A 22500-nucleotide genomic window follows, 5' to 3' on the forward strand; every position below is an offset into this window, starting at 1 on the left:
TTATGCCCATATATGGAGATCCCTAACAGCATCCCTTTTATGCCCATATATGGAGATCACTAACAGCTAACAGAATCCCTTTTATGTCCATATATGGAGATCCCTAACAGAATCCCTTTTATGCCCATATATGGAGATCCCTAACAGAATCACTTTTATGCCCATATATGGAGATCCCTAACAGAATCCCTTTTATGCCCATATATGGAGATCCCTAACAGAATCCCTTTTATGCCCATATATGGAGATCCCTAACAGAATCCCTTGTATGCCCATATATGGAGATCCCTAACAGAATCCCTTTTATGCCCATATATGGAGATCCCAAACAGAATCCCTTTTATGCCCATATATTATGGAGAAATCCCTGCTCTGAGTATCTGACAGTGTGATGTCACCTGTTTATGCCCATATATGGAGATCCCTGCTCTGCGTATCTGGTTGCTATGGTAAACAGTTGGTTGCTAGGGTAAAAAAAACATGGTTGCTATGGTAAACAGTTGGTTGCTAGGGTAAACAGTTGGTTGCTAGGGTAAAACCATGGTTGCTAAGGTGGTTGCTAACGTACACTAACAGACCAGCAACAACAGACTGTTGCCACAGCAACGTACACAAAGGTTTGTGTACACATGTGGTGTGATGTCATACTGATGCGGAGATATGAGCAGGGCAAAGGTGTGACGTGTGACGTGTGACGGACGGACGGACGGACGGCCGGTGGAGGTTTTCATAGTAAACTGCTCCCTAACGGTCGCAATTATCTACCTATGCCACCTCACCACTTCCTGTGATGAAGATTGCTGATAGTTAGTTACCAGTATTACATTGCCATCTTTGATGCCACAGGCTGGCCTGTTCCTCCTGTATTTGTTGTTGTCCACAGTAGGGCAGGAAGCTGTGACCTGTTTTCAGGCATCCTGTTTTCAGCAGCGACAGAAAGACTATAATGTCAGATTCAAACAAAAGACATAGTGACAAAAGGGTCTAAGAGAGACTTTCTGTGTCCTACAGCCTGCACCATAACACGACGGCTGGACAAGCTCTGACACTAATGAGGCAGTAAAGACCTGATTTTGTAGCATTATTGCGACCGTCAGGTCGCAGTTTAGTTGCGACCGTCAGGGAGCAGTTTACTATGAAAACCTCCACCGGCCGTCCGTCCGTCCGTCGGTCACACGTCACACGTCACACCTTTGCCCTGCTCATATCTAGGGTTGGGGGCGGTAACCGCCGTACCGCCGTACCACGGTATACCGAGGCCTACCGCGGTGGCAGGGTCCTTACCACGGTCAAAATAGTCTATTTTTTATTGAAAACAAGCGAGTTTTAAAACGGGGGAGAAGCGAGGACCGCATGCGCTCCATGCTGCTCTGCTCTGGGCCGTGTACCACAGGTTTGGAACGTCTATGGTTTGGAAGCCACATACGTCACTCGACTCGGAGACAGTCTACAGCAGCAGCCTCGTAGTAGGGAGCACGGAGAAGCGTAAACTTTCTCTGACTGTAATCCACACAACACAAGTATGTTAAATACACAGCCATTTACAATATGCTTTTGCGCCTATACTGCCAGGAATATTATTAATTTTTCAGAGTCACAGTAGATCTCCCTTATATGCATGACATTTTGGTAGGCTGTAGTCTATATAGTGTACACTAGATGTCGCCAGCGATTAAGGTCTCTGGCGATTGCTAGAAGGCCTCAAATTAGCAACCAGTCCATTCACTTAGCATTAGCGTTAGCATGGAACGGCCCGGGACCCGTGCACGCCATACGCGCGCCGTATTCTCTTAAAAAATTATCGACTATGTGCCTTAGATGCCCAATTGACGCACAGAGCCTTCAAACCGGATCAAGATCCGACGTTTTGAACGTGAGATAGAGCCGAGTTGCTGTAATGGCTTCCAATGTAAAAATATATGCTTGTGTACATGTGGGACACGCTCGATTTCCGGTTTCCGGCGATGACGTCACTTCCATCGCAAAATCATTGCTGAAGCTTATATGAAGCTAGAATGGTCATTTATAGCTCAAAAAATGTCAAAAAAATACCCAAAAAATCAGAAAATGATCCCCAAGGCGACGTTTGGCGATCTGGCTGCCTCACCCTCCTCCAAATGGCGATGGAAGGCGATTTGGCTGGCTAAGAGTTAATACATGCTTTTTGTTGTGGCAGTACTACCTTGTGGCATTTTGTTTTTTATTCATACGGATTACAGGCGGAGCGCGGACCGCGTGGACTAAAACCGAAAATGAAACTATCTTTTACTTTTCCCACCGCTTCGCGCCGACTCGCCCGTTGTGCCCCGTCGCCGATTTTATAACCTTTTCTGTCAAGTCTTGTCACTAAAACCTGTATATATCAGCACTCAATCGCTGCGATTTCAGACGTGAGTTAATCACTGTACACGATCTGACTACCCGTCTCCGTCTCTCTTCTGGTTTGTTCACACACAGCAGTCTGTGTCTTAAAAGCCCAAGTAGCTACCGTTACTATGGTAACCCGAGTGCAGATCTAAAAGCTCAGAACGCGTCGCGGATGCGACGTGTTGTGAGCTTGTAGATCTGCTCCTTTCAAAGCCAAACCCGCTGTGCTGTACGGGGAAGTATAACTCGGGCAGTCAGGCTGTGGAGAGGTGACTTTTGGGAAGAATATTTTGGCTTATCACCGAACCTTAAATAATAGATACGGGGTGCGGTAATTACCGCAATACCGGCGGTAAATGGGAAGACGGTAATCGCGGTAACAAAATGTCGATACCGCCCCACGCCTACTCATATCTCTGCATCAGTATGACATCACACCACATGTGTACACAAACCTTTGTGTACGTTGCTGTGGCAACAGTCTGTTGTTGCTGGTCTGTTAGTGTACGTTAGCAACCACCTTAGCAACCATGGTTTTACCCTAGCAACCAACTGTTTACCCTAGCAACCAACTGTTTACCATAGCAACCATGTTTTTTTACCCTAGCAACCAACTGTTTACCATAGCAACCAGATACGCAGAGCAGGGATCTCCATATATGGGCATAAACAGGTGACATCACACTGATGTCAGATACTCAGAGCAGGGATTTCTCCATAATATATGGGCAAAAAAGGGATTCTGTTAGGGATCTCCATATATGGGCATAAAAGGGATTCTGTTAGGGATCTCCATATATGGGCATACAAGGGATTCTGTTAGGGATCTCCATATATGGGCATAAAAGGGATTCTGTTAGGGATCTCCATATATGGGCATAAAAGGGATTCTGTTAGGGATCTCCATATATGGGCATAAAAGGGATTATGTTAGGGATCTCCATATATGGGCATAAAAGGGATTCTGTTAGGGATCTCCATATATGGGCATGAAAGGGATTCTGTTAGCGATCTCCATATATGGGCATAAAAGGGATTGTATCCCAGATGATGCCCTGTTAGGAGATCCACACTAACAGAATCCATATATGGTCCTACCGACAGCTGCTATAAGCCAACCCTGGCGATAAGGTCTGAGTCGAAGAAATGCTTCTTTCCTGGCAAGAATTGCCCCTTTATACTGTAGGGCTCGTTTGTGTATTGTATGACATCACGCCACATCATCGGCTGAGGACTGTGTGATGTCATCATATCTCCATATATGGAGACATAAGTTGCTCATGCCCAAATATGGGCTGGTGAGGTCAGACTTAGTGTGATGCGTAAGTTATCTCCATATATGGAGATTCAACTTCAATGAGTAACCATGGCAAACTGTCAACTGCCCGTATGTCTTGATAATTGGTAAAACAAACTTTTGGCCTATTTGTGGAGATAAGCGACCAACGGTCGCTTATTGCGACCGTCAGGGAGCAGTTTACTATGAAAACCTCCACCGGCCGTCCGTCCGTCCGTCCGTCCGTCCGTCCGTCGGTCACACGTCACACCTTTGCCCTGCTCATATCTCCGCATCAGTATGACATCACACCACATGTGTACACAAACCTTTGTGTACGTTGCTGTGGCAACAGTCTGTTGTTGCTGGTTTGTTAGTGTACGTTAGCAACCACCTTAGCAACCATGGTTTTACCCTAGCAACCAACTGTTTACCCTAGCAATCAACTGTTTACCGTAGCAAACCATGTTTTTTTACCCTAGCAACCAACTGTTTACCATAGCAACCAGATACGCAGAGCAGGGATCTCCATATATGGGCATAAACAGGTGACATCACACTGATGTCAGATACTCAGAGCAGGGATTTCTCCATAATATATGGGCATAAAAGGGATTCTGTTAGGGATCTCCATATATGGGCATAAAAGGGATTCTGTTAGGGATCTCCATATATGGGCATACAAGGGATTCTGTTAGGGATCTCCATATATGGGCATAAAAGGGATTCTGTTAGGGATCTCCATATATGGGCATAAAAGGGATTCTGTTAGGGATCTCCATATATGGGCATAAAAGGGATTCTGTTAGGGATCTCCATATATGGGCATAAAAGGGATTCTGTTAGGGCAGGGGTTGACACTAAGGTCTCAGAGGCACTTGCCCGTCGGGCAAGTACAGGTCATCATGATCTACTTGCCCTCAGGTCTTGGCCACTTGCCCCCCCCCCCCCCCCCCCACCCCACCCCACACACACACACACACACAAAATAATAATAATAAAAACAAAAATCATAGACCTAGGTTGCTTGTTTCTCTCTCACAAACAAAACCTGGAACACGTGACTGGACAGCAGACAAGTTGGAGATGTACTTATCTTAGCACAGAACGCTAACAGACAGACTGCAGTGGACAAAGGGACAGCAGACAAGTTGGAGATGTACTTATCTTAGCACAGAACGCTAACAGACAGACTGCAGTGGACAAACATGCTGCTCATGATTAAATGCATTATGTAGCGCAATAGTATGGATGTGTGTGGCTGGCTACCAACAGGGATGGAAACATCAGAAAGGCACTGTTGATAGCACGGACATATTAGACGCTTCGCACGGAAAATAGACGATTCGCGGACATTTTTAGCGATTTAGCGCTCGAGCGCTCCTTCTTCAGCAGCCTTTGCTATAGATTTTGGCACTTTTACGGGAATAGTTCTGTCTTCTTTCACTTTCTCCCCACCGTAAAGCGTGTGCATTAATCTGGCCATGCTTTAGCATAATGTGAATTTGCACGCCTTGTAGAGTAGCTGTTTTCGACTGCTAGCTCAAGTAGCCACTGTTTTTACAGTCTATGAGCCACTGGCTGCACGTTCGTTCAGTGTGTGTGTGTGTGTGTGTGTGTGTGTGTGTGTGTGTGTGTGTGTGTGGAGGGATGGACTTGGGAGGGGGGGGGGAGCGAGAGTGAGATAGAGAGAGAGACGGAACGGAACACTAGCCCTGTTCAAGTAGGCACAGATCTCATTATTGTAACTCAAAATGTGCACTTGCCCTGTCGGGCAACCCCGTAGCAAACTTCACCTGCCCGACCTCTTTTTTTACTTGCCCCGGGCAGTCGGGCAACCGTTAGTGTCAATCCCTGTAGGGATCTCCATATATGGGCATAAAAGGGATTCTGTTAGGGATCTCCATACATGGGCATAAAAGGGATTCTGTTAGCTGTTAGTGATCTCCATATATGGGCATAAAAGGGATGCTGTTAGGGATCTCCATATATGGGCATAAAAGGGATTCTGTTAGGATCTCCATATATGGGCATGAAAGGGATTCTGTTAGGGATCTCCATATATGGACATAAAAGGGATGGTATCCCAGATGATGCCCTGTTAGGAGATCCACACTAACAGAATCCATATATGGTCCTACCGACAACTGCTATAAGCCAACCCTGGCGATAAGGTCTGAGTCGAAGAAATGCTTCTTTCCTGGCAAGAATTGGCCCTTTATACTGTAGGGCTCGTTTGTGTATTGTATGACATCACGCCACATCATCGGCTGAGGACTGTGTGATGTCATCATATCTCCATATATGGAGACATAAGTTGCTCATGCCCAAATATGGGCTGGTGAGGTCAGACTTAGTGTGATGCGTAGGTTATCTCCATATATGGAGATTCAACTTCAATGAGTAACCATGGCAAACTGTCAACTGCCCGTATTTCTTGATAATTGGTAAAACAAACTTTTGGCCTATTTGTGGAGATAAGCGACCAACGGTCGCTTATCTCCCGATTAGGGAGTCTTACTGGTCTCCCGATTAGGGAGTCTTACTGGTATCAAAACCTCCACCGGCCGTCCGTCCGTCCGTCGGTCACACGTCACACCTTTGCCCTGCTCATATCTCCGCATCAGTATGACATCACACTGCTTGGTGTGTGCCGTCAGGGTCATTTGTGTACGGTGTGATGTCATACTGATGTCAGCAGTGTGATGTCATACTGATGTCAGCAGCTATGTCTCTATAGTCTATATATGGAGTTATATGTTGTTCGTGTCCAAATATGGGGCTTGTGAGGTCAGACTTAGTGAGATTCGTCGGTTATCTCCATATATGGAGGGAGAACCAGCTTATGAGCCGATGAGTTGTGTCAGAGTCAAGATCCTGCTTGCATCTAATCTGTCGGTAGATAATGCCGGTCTTATATAAGGGTCATTTGTGTACGGTGTGATGTCATACTGATGTCAGCAGTGTGATGTCATACTGATGTCAGCAGCTATGTCTCTATATATGGAGTTATATGTTGTTCGTGTCCAAATATGGGGCTTGTGAGGTCAGACTTAGTGAGATTCGTCGGTTATCTCCATATATGGAGTGATGTGTTGGTTATCTCCATATCTGGAGATTCAACCTTCAACGATTTTGACATCTTGTTACTAATCTGTCGGTAGATAATGCCGGTCTTATATAAGGGTCATTTGTGTACGGTGTGATGTCATACTGATGTCAGCAGTGTGACAGGAGATAAGCGACCAACGGTCGCTTATCTCCCGATTAGGGAGTCTTACTGGTTGTAACAAAGGGAAATGTCATAATTCATAATACTGTTGGTCAAGTTCTTGATGAATAAAAAAACAGTGATGAAAACAGAAGATCGCCAATGATTCATTCACACAAACACCAATCATATTCCATGTGTTAATGTCATGTAAGAGACATACAAAGTGAAAAAAAAAAACATGGGCTGACCCAATTTACTTCTCTAGATATAGAACATCTCTAGAATAGAACATAAGTTTCATATTTTATATGAAAAAGAAATCTAAAAAATAAATAGTCAATTGGAATAGAGTCTGCTAAATATGACTGATACATCTTGCGCACACGATAATGTGTGTGAATTTTGTAGGGGTAGTATCAAAAATTCTGTTTGGAAGAAAACACAAAATGTCCAGAAATCAGGCAGAAATGGGTGTGGCCTATGTGGTGAGTTGCATCCTGATCCAAGGAATCCAAGGGAAAACCTACTGTTCAAGAGTTATAGGCCAAACCATTTGAAAAATCTGGGAGTGTGCATGCAAATATAATTTCACACCAATTAGTCCAACAGTGCCAAAGATGAGCTGTTTACAGACAGACAGATAAACAGACTCACAGGAGTGAAAACATAATCCCTCGCTGTAGGTCGTTCCAGCCTCTTGGCAGGGATAATAATGCATATACTAGTTGACTAGTAACTATTCCATATACATGCATTAATAACCACTGTCTGTCTGGGCTATGGGACTACAACTTCAAATCCCATAGTATACTAATACAAATTTAAAGTAAATGTCTGTATGTCCGTCTGTTATTCACAATTTCACATATCTCGAGAATGGTCCGACTGACCGACTTCAACCTCTGTGCACACGTCGCTGTTTTACCCCGAGGGACATTCATCTGCCCGCATTGAGTCAATTGCGGTTGTCCAGAACCGCCAATCTTATACCATTTAAACTTGTATTTATTTATGTGCTTGTATGACTGGTGACCACGGGGCAATGTTATTGTCAAAGCTTTACACTGGATTCAGGTAATACGTATGACGTAATTTTATCGTATGAAATTTGAGGTTTAGTTAAACTTACCTCACATTTATTCGCCGTTCATCATCACTCCCCAAATCCTGAAATACAGATAAGAGGGAAACATATCACATATTAAATATTACAATAATATATACAGTATTTTCTGGACTATAAGGCGCACCTGACTATAAGGCGCACTGTCAATGAATGGTCTATTTTCAAACTGTTTTCATATATAAGGCGCACCTGACTATAAGGCGCACATAATAGACGCTTATGCATCCAACAGATGGAGCTGTGCTAAACGGAATGTCAATGTCAATGAATGATCCATATATAAGGCGCACTGGACTATAAGGCGCACTGTAGTTTTTTGAGAAAATTAAAGGCTTTTAAGTGCGCCTTATAGTCCGGAAAATACGGTAATAAATGTACAATAAATGTATAATAAATGTACAATACAAAATACATTGACTTAAAGGAATACTTCAACCTCAAATGACTTTTGTCCACCATGAAAATGTATATTTTCTATTATTATATTATTATTCTGCAGAACTCAGTCTCACCAACCTACTTGTATCGTTTTACTGTACTATAATCTAGTGATAAAAACAATCGTTATTGAGAATGTGAAAAGATGGGGGTCAATCCAATCCTATCCTATAATCCACAGAGTGGAAAGTCAGTCGGATCAGTGCATCTCCAAAAAATATTGATAAATCAGAAAATTCCCATAATGGAATACCCTGATTTAATCAATATCATGTCAGTCAGTACACAGGCCTGGACTCCTTATTTGGGCATGCCGACACATATATGGGCATAAAAGGGAAATGGACAAAGGGGTACAGCGGGTAGTCCTGCTAGGTGGGGTAAGCATTCCCAAGTTGCATCGTTCCTGACTTGCGTAAAAACAGCTAAACTTTATCAAACATCCGTTTATAAACTCAAAAACAACGCTCACAGTGTAACCCCAACGAAGTGTCTTATACCCAGTCCGTGTCCTCAGTATTTATAGAATATCACTATTTCACAGAAAAGTATTGTAAAAAAAAAAACTAAAAAAAAACAATGCACACACCTTGCCCACGCCGTGATCCCCACAGGCATGCCCGGCGTGCAACCCTCCCAACTCCCAATTGTATGAAACGGTAACGGTTTAACTTTACACCGGAAGTGATTTAGAAAGTAATATATTTTCTTCAGCTTAACAGCAATGTATTGGAAGTATTAAGCATAATAGATAAAGGACACTTGGGTTTACACTGTGACCATTTATAAACAATTCTTTATGATATTTTGCCGTTTTCAAACACGGACCCTATTTTAAGAAATTGACGCCTTATTGTGTCTAAAAATAGATATTTAGCCACGTGTACGCATGCCCCCACCCAGTGAAATCAAAATACTAAAATCACTAAAACAATAGAAAGCAGTAAATGAAGACATTCTAACACTCATCTTTTCTTTTCTCTAATTACAATCTAAAATATTAACCCTTGTTGTAAAAAAACAAAGTTGTCCTTTAAACCATCACAGGGTGAGTAAATGATCATTTTGGGGTTGAAGTATTCTGTTAACCTGAGTGGCTTGACAAAGTCTGTAGGCTTTCAGATTACCTAATCCTAAATGACAATAGTCATTACTAAGTTGGGCTGGCAATGGCAGAATTATTATGGAATGGTACAAATTATATATTATATTGACCGTAATTTGAATGTAAAACTCTGAACCAAACAGCTCTGCCTGAAAATCAAAAGCCTGAATCTCTTCTGACCAAGGGGATTCCCTTTTAGGCATTTCAGCGTCCCTAATACTCCCTATTACTACACAGGAGACCTGGCTTTGAAACCCGTGTGTGTGTTACATTGGTGCCGGATCGTGGTAATTGTGGGGTAAAAGGGTAGAAGAGTGACTCAGAGCCTCTACCTGAAGACCAAAAGCCTAAAATATATCCCCTAGCGATTTTTGGCTTTTTCTTTTTTGAGAGTTATGGGAAAAATTGTTTTTTGGTCGAAAGATTTGGCTTTTTTTTTTTTTTAGAATGGTTGGTTGGAATCCAGGGTGTTACACAAGTGGTCTTAATGTTCCATACAAATTAGAATCGTGGTATTGTATGAACTGCAAAATTAGTTTAGCAGATGTACACATGAAAAGTACAGTGTACATCTGACCTATATAAAAAAAGAACAATAGTTTAATACATTTCATCATGAGAGTAATATGATACAGGATAACTGTTCTCCTGCATTCTAAGAGAGGTGAGTTGCACTACATAGTGAGAATAGCCATTATTATCACCACAGATGGATTCATTGTATTGGGACAGTAGTAAAGTATATACACTGTGACTGTATAGTGTCAACATTAGCCTAAAGGGGCATCAGACAATGTTGGGATGTGAATTCTAAAGAAGTAAACCAAAGCTTCACCTATTTTAAGATGTTAATGTACAGATAATATTTCCTATATTAGGTGGTTCAGTAAAAAGCAACCGTATCTCCAGATAAAGCTCATTAAAATGTTTTTCATTCATTTTAAATTAGTGTAACCAACACTGTGGAATAATGCTGATCTCATATGTTCACACTGGAAAGCATAAGTTAGGGAAAAGAAATGTCTAGACCTAAATAAAAGGTAAATTGATGAGAGACCATGATGGGTGACTCAGATAATAGAGGTCACAGCCCAGATAGGTGCACAAATAAATTCTCATCATTGTAACAACTGAAAATATTCTTAAGTGTAGTGATGTTGCTGTTCACTTGCAGTTACTACTACAAGTGTAGCCTCTTTTCTTTCACATTGCTTCGTTCAACAGACAACAATTTAAATTCCAGTCATGTTTTAGTAGCATAGAAACCCTGACAGAAGCAGTAAGATAGAATAGAAAAATAGAAAAATGAGAATGCCACCTCCTGCCACCTTTAGGGTGGACTAATAATAAATAAATAAAAATAGCAAATTGTTTGCAGAGAAGAGCAAATCAGTCTGAAATACAGAGGCATCTGTATAAGAGTAGTAGAGTATGCAATGACTAATAATAATCTCACAAAGATCACTGTCTCACATCACAGTCTTCTAAACTGACGATTACCTATATTGTTTTTTCCACCAGTTCCTTCCTTCCTTCAGTAGCTGCACCCCTCCACCCCTCATAAGATGACATCATAGCTGCAGCAGCCTCCAGGCTGGTCATTTCCACCTCAGGAGGTGCTGGACCACAATAACTACACTTGTGACAGTGAATGAGAGGACTACTAGCCATTGAAAGCTTGTCAAACTAATGCAAAAAACTAGCAGAACTTATTCATCTCATGCCACACTATGAGACTACAAAGCTGTGTTGTTTAAATACTCTAGTTCAGTGAAACAAACCCTATAACCTATACTTAGATCTAAAATAAACAACTCTAAACAAAAGCTAATTTAAACACCTGTGGTTAAAAATAAACCATCTACCCCTCTACAAAAATGTTTTCTTCTTTTACCAGTGCAGTTGTCATATATAATAGGCTGGATTAAAGAGTTATCTTGTTTTTAGCTAGGACTTAGCTCCCCCAACTGGTAGAACAAAACATTGTGAAACTCAAAAGAGACAACCCTGTCTTACATTACTGCAGTTGAAAATATCAATGTGAAAATATTCGTTTATGGCAATGGCAACGGTTCAATGATGAACATAACACATAATTCTCATTGTGAGGCGACCATTCACCTCACATCCTCTTGCCAATTGGTCTATAATTTGGAATATGAGCTGACTCTTTCCACATGACTATGAATAACAGACACCCCTTTCCTTGTTATAGTTATCAAAGCAGAAGACCACAAGAAATGGAAATATATCTTGGTCCCTGCCACCCTTTACCTAAAAAGTTTTATCATGCAAGTAGATGATATAAATCATTCTGTACATTATCATTTAACCTATGGATGAGGACCAAATTATGACATCTGCAGACTGCAGTGGCGTTTGGCTAACCGAGCCTATAATGTGGGAGAACATGTTGGGGGGGGGGGGGACGATTGATACATGATGATGTGGAATGTCAGTCAGTCAGGTACATCCTTAAAAGGTAGTAAGCAGCAGCAACACATTTAATGCATTTTGCTGCTATCCTAAGCTCCATGCTCCTCGACCTCTTGTACTGAACCTCTTGGTCCCTAGCCAAAGTAAAGAGACGCCAACGTTCACAGCTCCTACGGGTTCCTACGAATGGCAGCTATGTTTGTGTGTGTGTGTGGACACTGTGGACTGTGGAGGACAGGCAGCAAATTATATCAACATGTTTGACTACAGATTAAAGACGTTATGTAGCTAGCTATATAGCATATTCGCTGGCTGAATATGCTAGCTTAGCTTCATTCAGTGGGCCTGGCTGACTGACTGACTGACTGACTGACTGACTATAGCGCCACATTCCCTTCACAGTCATCCTCCGTGTCTCCAAAAACGCTTTTCTCCATCCTTGAACCTCTTTAGACCCACGTCCATCTCTTACCTCCCCCGCGGTGGTAGTGCTGGCGGTGGATGCAGCGCTGGGGGTCGGGGAACGCTGGAGAGTCACCAACGCCATTTGTTGGGACTTGGGAGTCGAGGATGCACTGGCCGCTCGTGGGCTAACGACGGAGGATGGATGAGAGTCTGAGAGCGGTGGTGGAAAGAGTACTCACATTATTTTTTTACTTGAGTAAAAGTATCAATACTGCAACGTGGAAGTCCGGAATTAAAAATGTACTTGAGTAAAAGTATGAACGTGTTCAGTTGGCATCAAAATGTACTTAAAGTACCTAAAGTAAAAGTAGGCCTACAAAAAATGTTTGAAAATAGCAGATCTATAAGCTCACATATCGCGAAGCTATTTTTCAAATAGCCTAAATAAGGCTAAAGTGGCTTATGGATGTTTTAAAATATTATAATTTACACCTGCAAAGTAACTAATAGCCTATTAAACTAAAGTTTTCAAATAATTGTAGTGGAGTAAAAGTACAATATTTGCCTCTGAGATAGAAGTAAAAGTAGCCTACTGCTTTGGCAATGTAAACGTATGTTTTCTCATGCCAATATAGCTCCTTTGAATTGAATTATGTAATAACATTGTAGTCTACTTGTAAGCCATCGATAATAATTTGATAACATATAGGCTACTTTAATCAAATTCTAAGATAATTTAATCAACTAATTAAAAAATTAATATATCACATCACACCACCATCCCTTATGAGTCTTTAACTCTTACTCATAACTGTACAAATGGAACAATGCAATTTGTACACTCTCAGAGTTAAATTAATATTGATTTTACAACATGGTCTCAGAAATATAAATGCCAAATGGGGGTCCATATAGCCTATGGGGGTCCTTGAAATTAAAATGGTTGGGAATCACTGGAGACAGGAGCAGCAGACTGACTCCAGTTACTCATACTTGAATCACTGCTATTCCTAGAGGCATAAACATCTTCTCTTATGGGGGTCCCTGCCCCTGGCATATATTTTCAAATGGGGGTCCGTCGGCTAATAAGTCTCAATTTAGGGGTCCTCGACATGAACAAGTTTGAGTGAGAACCACTGGGCTAGCCACCCAATGCCATGTTCCTACCCACCCCTGACGCTCTTCAGGAAATTAGAGTTAGGCCTACTTACTACCTACTACCACACTGGACCCTGGACCATTACCTCTATGCTCTGGGCCAGAGCCTTGTATAGAGAGTTCTGCCAATGCGGGGTCAGAAACAGTGCCAGGCAGTCACGTGTTCCATGTAACTGAAATGTCACCTCAGACTCCAATGCATTATGTAAACTTCCGTTTCGCGCTATGTCACTATTCGCTAATAGATGTGTATGTAGAAGACCTGGCCCCATGAAGTGAATGGAGGTGGCGCGACTCTCTATATACAAGGCTCTGCCCTGGGCAGGCCATCTAGGGTTAAGGGTTGGACTCTCGGCGATACCATGTGACAGCTCGCACACCATACTCCGCATTTTAATTGGGAGAATCGAGTTGTAAACGTACAACTTGGAAGGTAAATGGAACATGTTTCTCTCTCACTTTATATTGTAACATATTAAGCAAACCGTTGCGCTCTATGTCTATAACCTTTGCAGGTCGATGATTGCTGTTATGCAGGTTTGCGTATAGCTACTTTTATATTGTGTGAAAGTGAAAGAACACTTGTTACAAACAACATATGCCGTTCTAAAAAATGCAGTCAGTCAAGCAGTAGCCTCGGAAACCCAGACTTTTATTTTGGCGATAGGAAGAAAAAATAGTCAAGCAGTGACGCAACCTATTGGCTGTGACCAGCATTATTAATTAGAAGTTGTTGTACAGTGATTGCTTTAATGTTACACAGCTGGTATAGGGTTACTTAGCAAGGCTTGCAAATGAACACACTTGCACACACGTTAGTGTTGTTGTTGATGTTTTTATTGTTTGAATTGTTTATCATTCCATGGTTGTGTCACAGGCTCAGTCAGGTGAAAGTGGATAGGATCAGAAAACGACTGACTGTCTTACCATAGGCCTATATGTAGACCTATATGTTGTAATGTACCGTATATTTGTATATGGATATGTGTATGTATATATGTGCATAGACTATTCTCTCTCTCTCTCTCTCTCTCTCTCTCTCTCTCTCTCTCTCTCGCTCTCTCTCTCTCTCTCTCTCTCTCTCTCTCCCACACACACAATCTACAGGTACATTTATTCTTATTGTTTACATATAAATATTGCCCATAATTACAGACATGAGAGTGGCAGTGATTGGAGCAGGTGTCATTGGGCTGTCAACAGCCCAGAGCATATATGAGCAGTACCACTCCATTGTCAGTCCATTGACCATTGAGGTCTATGCAGACCGTTTTACTCCTCTGACTACTAGTGATGGAGCTGCTGGTTTCTGGCAACCATACCTCTATGACAAGGGAAATGTCCAGGAGACGTAAGTGCATCGGGATTTACTCTGATAAATATATTTAGCACTCTTTAAATAAAACATTGATCAATGTAATGCTTTAATTTGTTTAGACAATGGAATAAAGAGACATTTGACTACTTGCTGAGCTTCCTCAGTTCCTCCGACTCAATAAAAATGGGTGTATTCCTTCAGTCTGGCTACAATGTCTGCAGGGAGCCTGCACCAGTGAGTATAACTGTGCCCATGGAAAAATTATATATTTACCTAGTAAGATAAATGTGCAACATTTGATTGGCACAGCAAGCATTTTTACAACCCAAAGGTGTTGTGTAATGAAAAACTTGGGCTGTGTCTGAATGGGCTAGTAAATAATTATAACCTCACCTCAAAGGACTCATCCATGTCTTAACATTATATGAATGCAATTTCAGTCATTCAATAGCTATACAAGCAGCGTCCATCAATAACCAGTCCATCTGAATAGAGGGTTCTGTTCAGCAAAACAAAGAACTGGTCCATGGCATGGATGAGGCCCTACTTGACTGCTCTGTATGAAGGCTCAGGCTTTAATGAGGTTTCTATACACAAACTGTGAATCAGCACAGCCGAGAGAGATTTCTGAAATAACGAATGTTATCTAAGTTGTTGATTCAGTTTTGTGTGTGTGTCTGTGGGGTTTGCAGGAACCATCATTTAAAGATATTGTTCTGGGCTTTAGACATCTCACAAAACGAGAGCTAGAGATGTTTCCTGGATACAGGTACAGTGCACAACTGCACATATACATTTTCTTGTTGAAATTAGATCTTCAGTCCAGGTAGGGAAGGAGGCAAATAACAACTGGTGAAAAGGGAACCAGAAACAATATTGTATTATCAAAATACAATATTCATTTTCGTTTATAATGTTCAACATAGCTACTAAAACATGCTGTCTAAAGAATAAGAAATAAACCAGCATGTCTAGACACATGGTCTGCACACACAGTCCAACTCTTGATCGCTAACTTGGTTGTGCAAGAGACAATACAAGTCGCCTCCGAATCCGGTGGTGGTGCTCCAATAAGTTGAGCATAAGTAGTTGTAGGTGTATATCTGAGGCACGGGTATCTGAGATGCAGATATGTTTTAGACTATGTTCATTATCTGAACTTACAGACTTGCATTTGTAAAACGTATTAACAGAATGTGTCATGGCTGTGCTTTTTGAATAATAATAATAATATGATTATTACTACACTTTTTTCTATTGTGGCCAACTGTGTAGCTGTGGGTGGTTTAACACTGCTCTCATGGTGGAGGGAAAAAGCTACTTACCATGGCTTATGGATTGGTGAGTGATTTACTTATTCTGTAAATAATTTTGCATGCATCACATGATCTTACTTAGCCAGAATAAACTGATTAAGAAGCAACAAGTAGTGTCCTATTTTTGTCATCTATTGGTTCCAATGTTGTCTAAAGCAAAGGATGGTGATAAACGTATAGTACCTCACTCGATCCTACTTACTTAACTATTAAATGTTACTTTATAGCGCAAAGCAACACTTAAAACCCTAAAACAAGCAAATACATAACACTACAGTTACAGTCATCGACTGCCATCAACCGGCATAATGACATATATTTTTCTGATGTGCATTTATTGTTCTAACTGTATTATCTTAGGTTGGAGAAGAGGAATGTCAAATTTTACCAGAGGAAAATAAATTCTTTCAAGGAGGTTAGTTAGTCTCTTATTTTTGAGAACTTCAGAAAGCTTTTAATATTGCCTTTTGATACGTAGCAAGCAGCCTGGATACCATGCTATTTGATACCCAATCTGTAACATCGTCACTTAAAAGAGAGTTGTTGTTTCATGTCATTCAAAGATAGATTAAAACTACAAATTGTGTCCTTTCCCAATGGAGAGAGGTAATTGTAACTGTAACACCTGAGATTCAAAACCAGGTCTTGTGCGAAACCAAACATCTGCTTTTTTTCTTCTTCTTTTTTTTTAAAAACATGTTTATACCATAAAGCATGGTTAAGATAACGTTATATTCATTAAGTTCCAGATTGCCGCTTTAAAAAGGGAAAGGAAAATAGCACATACTTTTTAGCAAATTTAACTTTGAGCAGTGGTGGCTGAGTGGTTAGTGTCCACACCTAGGACTCCGGAGGCCCCAGAGGTCGCAGGTACGATTCCCCGCTCCAGCTATCACTGCTCCCCTTCCCCCTTGTGCTCCTTGTGGGCATCACTGGGTTGAGTTCAGCTGGGTTAAAGCTGATAAAAAAAGCAGCTGGGTTGGGCTGCGATATCTGAATTTCCCTCGCGGGAGGAGTAGGTAACTATTATTATTATTATATTAAGTGTTGCTTACCGGTATGTCTTATCTCGTACTGTATGTGTTCAGCTGGCTGAAATGGGGGCGGATGTCATCATCAATTGTTCAGGAATAAGATCTGGAGACCTCCAGCCTGACCCTGAGCTCAAACCAGGCCGGGGGCAGATAGTGAAGGTCAGAGCACAAAGAATGGAAATAAATCGTATGTGGTAGGTTTTCATAACGAACACCGCCATTGCTATTAATCTTTATTTCTTTGCATTTCAGGTGGATGCACCTTGGCTGAAGCACTGGATTCTTACCCATAATTCTGCCACAGGAGTCTACAATTCACCATATATCATCCCAGGGTAGTTAAGCTCAGCATTACAATTTTTAACCAGGAGCTAATAAAGCTATTTCTTGTACTTATTTTTACACTTTTAGAATTAGATTCACACTCCAGCAGATTGTGTGGCTGTGGTGACTTGTGATATTTCTTGCATTATATTTTTACTGCACTTAAACATTTCATACATGGGGGTGCCTGGTGGCCTAGTGGACCAGGTGCATACCATATTGGCATTGGCATTTCGGCATCAATGCCTGGCGGCGGCACCGGTTCGATTTCCGATCCGGGCGACCTTTGCCGCATGTCACTCCCCGTCTCTCCCCCGTTTCCTGTCAGTCTACTGTCCTATCCAATAAAGGCAGAAAGCCCAAAAACAAATCTTTAAACATTTCATACATAGTATACACGTTTTGGTATATTATGATATTATAGTATATATTATGTTATTGGCATACCTGTTTTTGGGCGGTGCTAACCGCTCCTACGTCTGGCTTTGTGTGTCCCTATGTCCCCATGTCCGTAGTACGAGACTAACGTCACACAATACTAAGGTCATAGAAAATACGCAGAGACAGACATCACCACAGCTGATGTCACGGACAGAACGGCTCATACAAGGAGATAAGCATGTGTCGTGTTTGATACCATGCATGCAAATGTGTGTGTGTGTGTGTGTGTGTGTGTGTGTGTGTGTGTGTGTGTGTGTCACAGAGGACCTGAGTGTGTTGTACTGATTGGGCACAGTCCAAAGAATCCCTGTATCTGTCTGTCTGTCTGTCTGTCTGTCTGTCTGTCTGTGTTCCCAACAGGCATAGTTCCCAACGTGCAGCCTAATTTCGCTAATTTGCACTTTTTATTTGATTATTTAGTGTTTTTATATCCAAGAATCACAAATCGTCTTTGTGGCCAAATTATACCTCTTTGTGTGCAGGAGTCGTTTGGTGACGGTTGGAGGTGTATTCCAGCTGGGAAACTGGAGTGAAGCAAACAACTCCATTGACCATAAGAACATCTGGGATGAGGCTTGCAAACTGGAGCCCAGCCTCAAGGTGACATGATATTGAATCAATGGCTGTATAAGAGAACTTAGAAAGTTGACTGTCTCTTATGTCACTTGAAAAAACTGTTATTTTCAGCAATTGACATCATCATGCTGCAAAGTATAAATTAGGCTAAGGTGTAATTGATGTACAGGTAGTAGGGTGGTATATTTTGTCAAATGCATTCAATCCTTTATGTACCGGTAATGCAACCTCATACAACTTGCTCTTCTAATCTCTGGTATCAGCATGCCAGGATTGTAGAGGACTGGGCAGGTCTCAGGCCTGTTCGGAATAAAGTAAGACTGGAGAGGGAGACCATAGAAACTGGTTCAACTACAATGGAGGTAAGTCACCAAGTTTTATAAGTTGCCTCAATGTTCATTTGTATCTTAGTGATTGTATTTTAGGCATGGACAGGTGTATAATAGCATTGTTCTCAATCAGGTTATCCACAACTATGGCCATGGAGGTTTTGGACTCACCATTCACAGAGGCTGTGCCCAAGAAGCAGCAAGGCTCTTTGGTCAGATTGTGCAACAAAAAGGACAAGGGTCAAGAGCTCGCTTGTAAATTCCATTTCTCACACGCTGTGTCAAAGTCAGATATTGCATTGTATTAATGCTGCTTGATCATTATTATGAACACTGACATCTTTTACCTTAGTGTCTATTAGAGTGCTTATTCCAGACATAAATAATAATAGGAAGACAGTTGTGTGGTTAAATGAAGCTAAATAAAAGAGGCTGTTCACAAATCAATATGAATTGAAAGTCAATTAAAACATTAACACTCGTGACACTCCTACTACCATAATACGTTTGATTGATATTGTCGATTTAAAACTCACTGTTAATAAATATTGCAGATCCAGTGTTGTTTTGAAACACATTTTATTGTATCATACACAACACATGTACGTACATACAGTGCAGTGACAATAATCTGTGCACACAATTAATGCAGCAGAACCAAGCAGGTACGAGTCAACTTGCCAGAGATGCGCAAGGTTATTTTGATTTGACAATACCTTGTGTGTAATCATTTATAAATTGAGATTTGGCGAAAGATTGGACAAGAACCCACAACAGCCAAGCCAGGTATTAATATTACATTATTTACAGATTTCCCTCAGTGAAGAAGACAGAATACACCATTTTACAAGATGGTTATGGATACATTTTTGTACATCACCAGTATCTATCATTGAACAATTTGTGCACCATTCTGGCTTGGGTTACAGATGATTCAAACCATGTATTTCACCAATGTAAAAGTAATTCCTGCTGTGCAAGGCTAATTTCCTTTGGGTGGTGAGTATATTCAAGTATTCAGTATTATATATATTTTTAATCACTTTGAGGTTCACTGAGCTTCACAACATTTGTATAGTCACATTGATTCCATTTTGTGACGTTCATATTTCATAAATGAAGCTTTTGCTATAGCTGGTATATACTCTGTTGAGTATTAGTGTGCATACTGTATTTTATGTAAAACAATTTTGCTGTGCCACATGTAACAGTGTTCCAAGACAAGATACAAACATAAATGCTTATATGAGTGACACACTGCCTAATGTCATCACTACAATTGCCTTTGTAATTTGTGCCTTCACAGAAGTCTATCTTTAGATCTGAAGTCCCAGACCTTATATAATCTCATTTAGTCTCATGATAACTTTGATCAAAAGGAACATTGAAATTTACTCAACATTAATGTTGAGTACTTTAGATTAGAAGAGGCTTCCTTGCCATTATTGGTATACCTCTAACTTTATGATATTCAAAGCAGCAGTTTAAAAGCAGTGCCTCAACCATAAAACTGAAAAGGATAATTTTTTAAGGCTATTTGAAAATATGTAAATTAAGTCAGCCATTTGAATTTATATCCTCTGTCCTAATTTTATTCTTCCGCAATACACTACCATATTCAAACGGTTAGCTCTAGCGCCATACTCATAAGAGCAAAATGTGTGTGGGGGGGGGGGGGGACAAAACAGAGGCACTCTTTCAGGAAAGCTTTGCCCGTCTACCATCATTCATTTTTACGATCGTATTCCAGTAAAGGTCACTCATATTCTCTAATCATCGACTGTGTGGAAATCACACGGTAACAAAAATCACAAAAGTATGGCAGTTGAAGACAAAGTAAAAAAAAAAAAACACAACAGTGCTGTCAGGCCCTCTCTGGCGTCTATATAGGACAGGTCATCGTGAGCAGCTGGTCTTCTTGACCCTGACCTTGTCCTCACTCCAAACACTTCTCTGTGCTATATATCTATCTACCCCTCATTATCTCCTCAGTCCTGAGAGCCAGAGCTGGAATGAGGGATTCCCCCTGGGCTGTGAGCAGAGGCCCGGCCAGTCATCTCCTGACCCCACTCCCGGTGGCTGGATTCCTGGAGGCCCCGGCCTGTTGTCTCAATTGGCAGAGCACAAGAGGCAACGGCAGCTAATAGGCAACAGCAACAGTACACTGAGAGAGTCAGGTATACAGAGGACTCCAACATCACCTGCAATGAATACAGGATGACCAGTTACCGTACCTTCCATTTGTACATGGTCAAATCCTCCTGTTAATTTCTCCCTTTGTAACACAAATGTAACCTAATGTACCCTTACAGGTACATGTGGTTACATTTGTACACTCAGAGTTAAATATATATGATTGTACGGTGTACTGTTCAGCACAGCAATTGCTTTGTCTAATTACCTGTGCAACAAAAGGTGTAATAAGGGCACCAACTCTTGCCATTCCGCTGCTGGTTCCCAGACCTAGAGCTCTGGTTGCTGTTGGGTACACCTGCAAATTTGAAAGTCATACAACAATGGATATAGCAAAATTTACTCTGGTTGAAAAATCGTATACAATGCTATAATGTATATTTATATTACCTCTGGAGTGTACACATAGGCAGCCTGGAATCCTCCAGCGATAAAGGCCCTGGCAATGAATATCAACACTGTCATGGATGTCCTGAAACAGAGATTGTGACACCAATACTGACATTAATATAAATGATTGATCAGTGATTTTACCATTTTATTATCATTCCTTCCTTGTGCTCTGTTCCAGCTTACCTCCCAACACAACCATAAAGTGGAATAATGCACATAGAGAAGACAAAGAAGCACAATGCCATTGTCTTCCTCCTTCCAAGTCGATCAATAGCCCAGAGAGTCACCAACAAGCCTATCAACGTGAAATTAATCAATCAATCCCAAAGTACTGCATCAACCATAAATCTCATCAAAGTGATAACATTATTTTAAAATGCAAAAGAAAAGAAAAAAGTTTTAAAATTAGTTGGTAGATTTACGTTTAGTGACACAGTGTAGTGTGTGTGCACTGTATAATCCTCAGTGTTCATTTATCCATTTCTAACTCAAATACAGTACAAATGGACCGATTTGAACACTCTCAGAATCATAATCAAGTTCATTGTCAGAAGTGGGTGAAATTTGTTTTTGTGCTAGCTCCATCGTTTTTGTTGTTTTCAGGAAGAGAAAAAGAAAAGAGGGGGCGAGGGCAAGGAGAAAAATAAATCAAACCGTTAAGAGAAACACTGTATCTACACATAACACAATCCAGCTGGTACAGTATGTAGTACAGTACATGAGGTTAGACATAAGGCGCATATGTTACAATGTTAGAATTACCACTCAGTATTTTACAGTGTAGAGAGACTGGGATGCTGTGTACCTGGGAATTCAGAAAGGGTGGTCCACAACAGGTCCTTATAGTCATCAGAATTGAGGTATTTACATTCCAGACTACACTGGGGCTCCATCTTATTGCCTTTGGACACTAGAGGGAGTTACAACACAATAAACACCTTATACTTGGTACTTTCCCAACTTGCTGTGTGTGTGTGTGTGTGTGTGTGTGTGTGTGTGTGTGTGTGTGTGTGTCTGTGTGTGTGTGTGTGTGTGTGTGTGTGTGTGTGTG

At 41.2% G+C, this 22500-nt stretch overlaps 3 protein-coding genes across 5 annotated transcripts in view; 1 reads left to right on the forward strand and 2 right to left on the reverse strand.

Moving 5' to 3' along the window:
• Positions 1-12575, reverse strand: part of ssh1a (slingshot protein phosphatase 1a) — a 42134-nt gene extending 29559 nt beyond the window's left edge. Inside the window, exons 1-2 of the mRNA XM_080739423.1 lie at positions 12435-12575; positions 7987-8024 (exon numbers count right to left, since the gene is read on the reverse strand). Coding sequence (XP_080595549.1) covers positions 7987-8024; positions 12435-12509 — 113 coding nt within the window. The 5' untranslated portion in view covers positions 12510-12575. The remainder of the gene's footprint in view (positions 1-7986; positions 8025-12434) is intronic.
• A 1262-nt stretch (positions 12576-13837) lies between these two features.
• On the forward strand, positions 13838-20118 carry LOC308296241 (D-amino-acid oxidase-like). Of its 3 annotated transcripts, XM_080739425.1 has the most exons (12): positions 13841-13958; positions 14681-14876; positions 14963-15077; positions 15536-15612; positions 16119-16184; positions 16520-16574; positions 17248-17352; positions 17446-17528; positions 18033-18134; positions 18441-18558; positions 18798-18896; positions 18997-20118. In XM_080739425.1, exons 2-12 carry the CDS (start codon positions 14683-14685, stop codon positions 19120-19122), a joined length of 1140 nt encoding a protein of 379 aa, XP_080595551.1. In that variant the 5' UTR covers positions 13841-13958; positions 14681-14682; the 3' UTR covers positions 19123-20118. The 3 variants fall into 3 exon arrangements, 2 of the variants coding, with proteins under 2 accessions (XP_080595551.1, XP_080595552.1); XM_080739426.1 differs by lacking the exon at positions 18033-18134 and having other exon boundaries at positions 13843-13958; XR_013962610.1 differs by lacking the exon at positions 18997-20118 and having other exon boundaries at positions 13838-13958; positions 18033-18558; positions 18798-18828.
• Positions 20119-20268: 150 nt separating this feature from the next.
• svopa (SV2 related protein a) overlaps positions 20269-22500 on the reverse strand; it is a 6509-nt gene continuing 4277 nt past the window's right edge. Inside the window, 5 exon segments of the mRNA XM_080739424.1 lie at positions 20269-21064; positions 21265-21354; positions 21447-21528; positions 21633-21744; positions 22255-22359. Coding sequence (XP_080595550.1) covers positions 20852-21064; positions 21265-21354; positions 21447-21528; positions 21633-21744; positions 22255-22359 — 602 coding nt within the window. The 3' untranslated portion in view covers positions 20269-20851.

This window comes from Nannobrachium achirus (assembly GCF_963921795.1).
Source record: "Nannobrachium achirus genome assembly, chromosome: 12".
Classification (NCBI taxonomy): Eukaryota; Metazoa; Chordata; class Actinopteri; order Myctophiformes; family Myctophidae; genus Nannobrachium; species Nannobrachium achirus.

Coding starts and splice junctions, on each gene's coding strand:
- LOC308296241 (XM_080739425.1), top strand. CDS start 14,683: ATGAGAGTGGCAGTGATTGGAGCAGGTGTCATTGGGCTGTCAACAGCC. Junction 15,078..15,535: donor TCTGCAGGGAGCCTGCACCA/GTGAGTATAACT, acceptor TGGGGTTTGCAG/GAACCATCATTTAAAGATAT. Junction 18,897..18,996: donor CTGGTTCAACTACAATGGAG/GTAAGTCACCAA, acceptor GTTCTCAATCAG/GTTATCCACAACTATGGCCA.